General features: G+C 39.5%; 1 protein-coding gene across 1 annotated transcript; it reads right to left on the reverse strand.

Moving 5' to 3' along the window:
• Nucleotides 1-1,549: 1,549 nt before the first annotated feature.
• tank (TRAF family member-associated NFKB activator) lies at nt 1,550-6,216 on the reverse strand. Its single transcript, XM_061088503.1, has 8 exons — nt 6,103-6,216; nt 5,097-5,238; nt 4,690-4,801; nt 4,474-4,544; nt 3,667-3,725; nt 3,445-3,563; nt 2,619-3,016; nt 1,550-1,997 (listed from the first exon to the last, which is right to left on the reverse strand). Exons 2-8 carry the CDS (start codon nt 5,193-5,195, stop codon nt 1,827-1,829), a joined length of 1,029 nt encoding a protein of 342 aa, XP_060944486.1. The 5' UTR covers nt 5,196-5,238; nt 6,103-6,216; the 3' UTR covers nt 1,550-1,826.
• Nucleotides 6,217-9,033: the final 2,817 nt, after the last annotated feature.

Raw genomic sequence — 9,033 nt, forward strand, 5'->3', positions numbered from 1 at the left:
GCTTGCAGGTTGCACAATGTTCAACTCTTCACAGATTAACCACACAGCATCATTAGGGATATGTACTTGCCAAAAGAATCAGACTAAATCCTCCCCTTAGTATCCATGATGTGAGGTGAAATATGAAGGTACGTGGTTTGCATGGCTCTGATGATGTGTAACCCACTACATTAGATAAATATGTAATACTCACTTTTGTAAATACGCTAAATGGAATTTTCAATCGGTCTTTCACTCCATGTGGATTATACAGTGAGTTTGAGTAGTGCTCTTATATTTCCAGTGACTCATTAGTTCGGAATATTAAATAATATTCATCCCATTTTTTTACACCCTTCTGAGTTATTTATGAAACAGTGAAATGCTCAACGCGGATTTAAGTTAAGGCTGAAATAACAACATCAATCAGTCTAATAAGCCGTGTTTGACTATTTAAGATTATGACGCCTAATACATGTATAGGGGGAAAAAAAGGTTGTTTGCCGACTTCACACCAGCTCATCTACCCCAGCACAAGTGTTACCAGCCCATAGCTGAGGGGCTGCGAGGTCCTCGCCGCACAACCAAGTGTTCCAACACTCACAGCGTCCCCATTTCTTTAAACATCTTCACGCTGAATGGTGAAAATCACAGCAATTGTTGGCAGAGGTGTGAATAAATACTGCAGAAATAAAAGGCTGAAGCTGCCGTGTGGAAAAGAGGCAGGTTTAGTCAAATGATTACTGTACACATACTGTAAAAGATGTATTTTCACACAGGGAACAGACAGTGACTGACACATCATCTGTTCTATTTCCAAATTATGATTAAGTGTTTTTCACTGGTCAAAGCTTCACTGAACTGCTTTAATTGTTTGTGTATTTCTCATATAGCTGCATGCTTAATAAAATAAAATCTATAATGTTATAAAATGTATTTATAGGGAATACCTAGACTGACATATTAAAAACATGTAGAACATAATTTGAGTAAAAATGTAAAACTGCTTGAATATAATATACTACAAATAGAAATACAAACAGCAAGGTAATTGGGAAACTAATTGAATAATGAGCCTGCGCCTAATGCTATGTGATGCCATCTGTGTTGATCATTTTAATGAGCATGTGGCATGCTAACTTTTAAAGTTATTTCAAAGTTATAAATATTTTTCAACTCTGCACCAATTATGACATACAGATGCTTCAAATTATCCTGGTGTGACTCAGAGAAACAATAGGGATTCATGTGAAAATAGCACTAATCACCGTTCTAATGCCCGAATGAGGGATTTGATGCATATTGTTGTTACGTCTAATTCATAACATATGGTTGCTCTGTGAGATATGATGCCAATACTGAGAGAGGGCAGAACTCTCATGTTTTCAAATGTCTAAAAGTAAATGTTTTTTTTTCAATGCAATTTCTTTTAGAAATAAAAATATATATATTAAGTTGTACAAGAAAGTAAATAGATACACATATTGTCCACCTGATGTCTTGTGCACAGATACAATATCTCGTGAGATTTTCAGTTTACATGTTGGAAACGATTCAAAAGATAAAAATGTTGAAAGAGTAAATATCGGTTTTATTTGCTCATATATACCATGTTATGCATCATCATCACTTGCTTTCGTAAAATCTCAACAAGTTATTAGAAAAATATATTGGGTAAAGAAGTGTACCATTCAATTCTTCAAAATTAAATAAATGGATCCAAGTCCTATTGCAGTGTCTTTTCAAATCCAGCACAGCGCGTGTGCTTCCTGGCGGTCGGGCAGACCACAGGTACAGTAAAGTCTTTGGAGGAGTAAAGGCCAGGGCCCATCAGTCTGCTTACACTGTCAATTGTCGTCTTCACTCTTAGGAGAGAAATGCAAGTAGAGGTGGCTGTTCATTTGGTCCTGAGGAACCACAGCGTAGCAGAAAGCGCAATTATCAGGACTGCTGCTCTGAGGCGTCGCCAGCTCTGTCCCCACGTCAACTGCATCACACAGCTCAGGGCTCCAGAGAGGCTGCAGAGCAGGACGAACCAAACAAAAACAATACATTATTCATGCTCTAAACAATCCTTATATTAAATTCATGCTGGACCACTTGGCCCTCAAGCTGAAGTATCTGTTGCTCTAATGTCCTCTGTCAATCCAAAAGGCTGCACAAACACTCAGGAGCACTAAAGGCAAAATGCGAATTTATCTCTTACTGTTTGTGTTTTTTCAAGGTTTCAGAGCCATCATGTCTAATCTAAACGTCCGTGTTGATAAATCCAGGGAAATTATCATATCACGAAAAACTGGACCAACTTCTAAAGCTTGCTGCATGTCATTCACAATTTTTTATTGGGCATTTATTCACATCAGCAGATAAAATTCAGACACTGTGTTGTGCTTCTATCTGGCTCACACTTTCCAGCAAAGATGCCAAATATAACCAGAGCATCAGTGCTTGAGTAAAAAAAGAGAAGAAAGATTCGGCACACATTACACAGTAATACATTTCAAGTTAAATACTCCGAGGGGATTTTTTTTTGGAGGGGGGGGGGGACTTCACACCGTTTCACTACTCCATTAGCAAAGATCAATCATAAACTGATAATTTGCTACTAGGTTTCTCAGACCTTCTCCTGTGATTCTCACCTGCTGGGGTCCCCGCACACTCTCCTGGGAGAGCGAAGATGATGTGGAGTGGGAGGGGGCCGGAGGGTAGACAAAAGGCATGGGCAGTTCCACGGGCTCCTCCTCTGTCAGTGCGGACGGGTCACCACTGAGCGGTGGCTTCAGGGGCATCATGAGACCAAAGTGTCTGTCTGGGGCACTGTTCAGGAAGTCATATTCACTGTCTGCAGAGGGCGGGAATTTGACACTCAGTTTGGTGAGAGAGTCTACTAGGTCCCGGTCCTCAGGGCTGGCGCCGCGGGACGCCAGCGACTTGGGCTGGGGGGGGATATCCACTGCTGACCTGAGCACTGAGGGTAAGAGTCCCCCTGCCTCTGCTGTACGGTCCGTGCACTGGATGGGCATGGAGAACTGATGATCTGTCAGACGGCAGGAAATTATTTGACATTTTTCTGTCTTCTCTGGCTTTAAGGAGATTTCAGCTCGTCAGAGAAGCGTCAGAGACATAAAATACATCTCACACTAGTACACGAATACACCTTTCAATTTAAATGAAATAAAATATGATATGTTAAATTACTGTTTATAAATCCTGTATCTATAGCCAGCTTCATGCTTTAATTCAATCGATGCCTTCAAGTACAGTCCGCGGTAAAGGGCTGCTATATAATTATTGTAAGCATAGGTTGATTTGATATAACAATTTATCTCAATAAATGGAATGAATAAAAAAACTGAAGTTTGCAAAAAAGCGCTTGATTGAACTCGTTCTGCGGGAAGGAGTACACTTGTTTTATTATGATAAATAATTAGAATTTTTTTTATATTTGATGAATATTGACATTACCATTTGATGTTTCGTTTCCTCCATGGAATCTTTTCAGGTGATCTTTTTGTCTTTGTGTTAGAGACCGAATCTGCCGAAATTTCCCTTGAATTGCTTCAAATACGTCCAGCATGTCCTTGCTGACAAATAAATAAATAAAGAGTTAGGGGGGAAAAAATCCAGCCTTGACCTGTACTTTCTATGATTTAAAAAAATAAATAAATAGAAGAAGATGACACATACTTGTCAACTCTGCTGTTGACTGGTAATTTTGAAGAAACAGCAACAGGGCCCATATTCTCCTGAAAAAAGGCATAATGCATTTATAGAAATTATCACCACAAAATATCCAAGGAAATATTTTAAACACATCTGCATGTTCAATAAGATTTGAGATTTGTTTACTCTGGCTGGTTAAATAATGAACAGTAAAAATCAAGCTGCTCAACTGTGCAGGGATTAGTCCTCTAGCACCATCTGGTGAAGTAAAAGTGGATAAACCTTGTGTGGCGTAAAAAAAAAAGAAAAGGATGGATCCTGTTTCAGAAGCAGTTCAAACTCGGGTCCCCTCGATCGTTTGAATAATGTACAAAACATTTAAAAGGAAGCATGAAAAATTGAAGGGCATTCCCTTCTTATAGGCCGAAATGACTGGACAAGGACAGAAGTTCCCTAAACTATCATGAGGTTATATGCTTACTGCTTTGGAGCTACACTAACTTAACTTAAAAGATGCAGCTCAGACGTTACAGTGCTAAACATCTTATAGATAGTATCAATCACATGGGGCAAACACTTTGTTGCAAACCTAATAATTAGTGCTATATTCACTACCTAACCTAATGAGTTCCTTTGTCGTCAACAAAAGTGCAGCAACATCAAGCAGAAGCACGAACAGAGTGTGTGTTTCGTGTGCGGGAGGAAGCTGTTTGTATGCTTGTGCAAATGTTCCACTGTGAGAATGAAGAAAAACCTGTTTTGGAGTCATTATATAGACATTTTCACACAGTATAGACCCAGAAAAAGCTCAGTGTCAGACAGCAAACATACCGGGTACTGTGTTATCCTATAGGCACTGGCCCCATCGAGGAGATGGTTGCAGGGCTCACATTTCATCTCATCTTAAGAATCCAAATCAGTGAAAATGAACGTTTTGCATTAGTGAAATTTCAAAATTAAACAAATGAAGGGTAATTCATGCCAATCTATCAAAATATGATCTCATTGAAATATGAGCAGGGAGATGGTCTGATACGGCTCACTAACCTGCTGATGGTGGCCTCATCGATGTCAACTTCACTTGAAGTTTTACAATCATCTGCTGCTGGTCCTCTATCTGCTTCTGAAGTGTTTGAGTGTATCCCTCGTAATATTCAGTCTGTGAAAAAAATTTGTTATTTATTTGTTAGCACCATTAAATGGAATCAGGTTGAAGCCTTTACATCAGAAAGTGACACATTTTCATCTACTAATATGTTATAATTAACATTTATTTATTTCTATTTAAAAGTAGACGAAACCACAACGAGCAAACACACTTTCAGTGAGTGACATATAAAGAGTTTCTCAGGAAACAGTGCGAGCTGCTCGGTGGAGAATCACTTGAGCTACACTGGTAATATTTGGCAGATTTTACACAAAATTATATTAAGGAGTCTTTCTCCTTAAATTACCATTTTCTGCAGCTCTTTTTTTGCATTGTCCTTCTCGATGGAGACCTGGCGATAAGCTTCGAAAGCTTTGTTGAGCTGGTCTCCAATGTTCCTTTCCATGCCGTGTGCTCCACAATCATCACGAACACAGTAGACATGAGCCCTGAGAGCGAAACCACAAAATATTTTCTTTTAAATTACAAATAGTTTGTTTGCAAAAAAAGGCAAAAGAAGTTTAAAGAGCAATTTTGGGGGATACTGATTACATCTTTTTGCTCGTTCTATTGCGTCTTTGCACCACATCAGTCCTCTTTTAACAGACTTTTAAAACAGATAAAAGTCAATGAAGTAGTGCCAAAGCCGCTTGTTAATTTCTGTGAGCCAACGCTGAGTGAAAACACTTCCTAATATCTGCTGGCGTCTGAAAGAGGGAGAAGAAAAGAAATTCCAGCGGATTCTCAGCCACTTGCATGCAAACGCCAAATTGCATTCTTATTTCAAACAACTCAGGCCTCGGGAAGATGTCAATGACCAAACTGAGTCTAAAGAAGTTGCTCAATGCATTTGCAGAACCCGACATTAAAAACCACTGAGCAGGACAGTTGATCCATTATCTGCCCCAGTGTCTGTTGTGATGTTCAGAAAAAAGTTTGCAAGTTAAAAGTTAAAAAATGGACGTGTGGTGCAAAACAAACACGGGATCATATCATGCTCATGTCATTAATTAACGATCGATCCTCCTGATAAATGCCATAGCAACACTGAGGGTTGACAGCAGCAGAGTCCCACTCGTTGAGTTTGTCAGAGAGAAAGAAGAAGAATGGCCTGAACACTGAAGCTCCGCCGGGACACATCGAAGAGGCACTTCACAAAACTCCAAGCCCCATAGTTCCGTATTTTCTACAGTGATAGTGAATGGCTAGCTTTAGCTCATTCAACCGGTGGCGGATCAAGCGTCCGGGCAGACACTCCTCAGCCCGGTTCGGCTCGGCTCAGCCCGGCTCGACCCCGGTGACTCTCCTCTTACCTTCATCCGAGTTAGTTCACAGCCTCCAAAAGAGTCCAAATTAGTTGTTTTCACTCCAGCGTCTTCTGAAGTTGTCTGAGCAGCAGTGGAGGATATGGCGTGTGAGTGTGTGTGTATGTGTGTGTGTGTGTGTGTGTGTTTTACATAGCCCAGTTGAGTTGGGAACTTCCCTCGGGGAATCCCCCCGCGCTGTGGACTTCCGCCTTCAACCGGGCTCAGCCAATCAGCGTGCGGCGTGAGGAGCAGCGCTGGGCGGTGAGCTGGTTGAGGGTTCTTCCATCCTACGCGTCTGCAACCTCTGCAGCAGTGTGTGTGTGTGTGTGAGTGTGTGTGTGTGTGTGAGTGTGTGTGTGTGTGTGCTTGTGTTTGTGTGCTTGTGTTTGTGTGTGTGTGTGTGCGCTTGTGTGTGTGTGTTTTGTGTGTGTGTGTGTGTGTGTGTGTGTGTGTGTGTGTGTGTGTGTGTGTGTGTGTGTGTGTGTGTGTGTGTGTGTGTGTGTGTGTGTGTGTGTGTGTGTGTGTGTGTGATAAAAACTGTCACCAAACCTGAGCTGCTGCAATCTACTCATTTTCATTCCCAGACATTGTTTTTTTCTTTTTGTCATTGATTATCACTTTTTTACTTTCAGCAAGTTCTTGGGCAAGAAGTAAGCTGTTTTTTTTTTAGATGAAATAAAATAATCCCACAACGGGTTAAACTGCAGTGTTACAGAACATTCTTTAGCTTTTTTTCATAAATTAAATGCTACTTCTTAATTTACTGTACTTGACAAAAATATTTAGACTGACAGAAAGATTGCAAAGTATTGAGGGAGAGACTAATGCAATATTGGCTTTATCTCTTTTGTATGAAATCGTTAGAAAAATGTATGTAAAATATCACAGGCCTTAACTTGCACCTTGGTAGTTCAACCATTGCTTTGATGTTCCCAGAGCTTTCCTTAAAACGAATAGAGGCTCTGCTCCACAGTCTTAGCTCCTCAACACTGGGATAGCATAACTCTTACATTTAAATCATCCACTGTACCAACTCGATGAAAATTTAAGATAAGCGCATATTTTCTTACTTTTCAACAATGTTTTGCCTTTGTCATTTCTGTATGGTAGCAAGTTGACCTCCCTCATGTTGCATTGATTTATGTTTTAAAACTATAAACATATTCCCTCACAAAACAGCCCCATCTACATACAGTGAATATAGCTGTTAACAGTTTATCAGCAAACCATCAATAAGTGTTTCCAGATGTAGGTTTTGCGTAGTTTTAGTGCCTCCTGGTGACTGAACCCTTAACATGTGACCACAGTTTATACCACACAGGATCAAGCTCTTATAATGTGGCACAGCCGCAGGCTCAGGGTATAATGATGCACTGGTAAAACCTGTTCAGTGCCAAATGAGAAATACATGTTGAATGTTGATGGCTGAATATCAAGTCTTTGGAGGAAATGAGCCATATAGCTTGCAGCTGTTTTATTTAGATATTGATATTATCTGTTAATCTTAGAAGGCAAAATAAAAATATACATAAAAAGCCTTTATCCTAAATCCAGGATGAGTGGTTTACTTACCTTAATAAAAAACACTACCTGTGTTTTTCTCCATGTCTTTCCCGTAAGTACAGCAGTATAGAGAAGTGATGCAATACTCTGCCCTAGTGACTTCATGGTTAATGACTCTATACTGCTTATAAACACCAAGTGCTCTCTTCTCGAACACTCCCACAGTTTAGTGTAAGAATACGCATGACTCTAGATGATCTAGGTTCATATTTCTGTATCACCTCTGACCAGGATTAAATGCATCCATGTCCCAGAGTGCATTGTGTGTCACAGTTAGAACTGTGTCCTCACCAAAGGGAAACCCAGGAAATGCTGGCAGCACGCAAAACAATGACCAGCAGGTGGCAGCTGAGAGCGACGTGTTGTGATGACCTATATCTTCTTATTACTTCCTCAGAGACACTTTATTTTATAAGTTATTGAAACTATGTGATGTACCAACTACTGATGTTATAAGTGAAACTATGTGATGCATCAACTACTGATGTTATAAGTGAAACTATGTGATGTACCAACAACTGATGTTATAAGTGAAACTATGTGATGTACCAACTACTGATGTTATAAGTGAAACTATGTAATGTACCAACTACTGATGTTATAAGTGAAACTATGTGATGTACCAACTAAGTGAAACTATGTGATGTCCAAATCACTGACGTTATAAAACTAAGTGAAACAAGGCATTTCTATTGTCAAGTCTCATCTGTTCTTTTAGGAAAAGCAAAAACCTGACGTCTCTATGTTTACAGTTTCCATGTAATGTTTTATAAGTGCAATAAACATTGAATTATACAAAAAAAAGTATTCACATTTAAAACAAATGTAACAATCAATGTAATACATTTGTCAACAACGTATTATTAGTGATGTAATTTAATAAATTAAATAAGTGTTTTATTACATTCATCTGTCTACCTTTCTCTAACCTCACTATGTCCAGGACAAGATTATCCCTGAATTGTGATTGATATATTTATACATATATTAATGAACTGGTGAAGCTTACAGGTCTGATTTTAGCTTGAAAAAACACATTGTTCGGCAGATTCTATTTCAACAGCTTAAATTCATTTGATAACAACGGTCATCAACCATCTTTAGTGTTTAAATTGCAGACAGGAGGGTGTTTGTGTCCATTGTGATGAGTCAGTCTAATTTTCCCCTTAATTATTGATTTAATCCTGAACTGTGTAACAATGACACAGCAGTGACACATTAAGGCTCCGGTGGCCTGGTTCATCCAGGGATTGTTTCCTTGCATCCTGTCACAGAGATTGTCATCTCTTACCCTCGCTGACCTTTCAACCTCCACCTCTGCTCCTGCTGAGGGTGATTTTTTTCCACAAATAACCCAAACTCACACACACACAC

Source organism: Limanda limanda, chromosome 16 (assembly GCF_963576545.1).
Source record: "Limanda limanda chromosome 16, fLimLim1.1, whole genome shotgun sequence".
Taxonomy (NCBI): domain Eukaryota; kingdom Metazoa; phylum Chordata; class Actinopteri; order Pleuronectiformes; family Pleuronectidae; genus Limanda; species Limanda limanda.

What these genes read in the sequence shown, in the direction of transcription:
- tank (XM_061088503.1), bottom strand. Translation starts at nt 5,195, where the DNA reads ATGGAAAGGAACATTGGAGACCAGCTCAACAAAGCTTTCGAAGCTTAT. An exon ending in GTCAACAGCAGAGTTGACAA is followed by an intron (nt 3,564 to 3,666) that starts GTATGTGTCATC and finishes TTTATTTGTCAG; the next exon opens with CAAGGACATGCTGGACGTAT. An exon ending in AGGAAACGAAACATCAAATG is followed by an intron (nt 3,017 to 3,444) that starts GTAATGTCAATA and finishes GCCGTCTGACAG; the next exon opens with ATCATCAGTTCTCCATGCCC.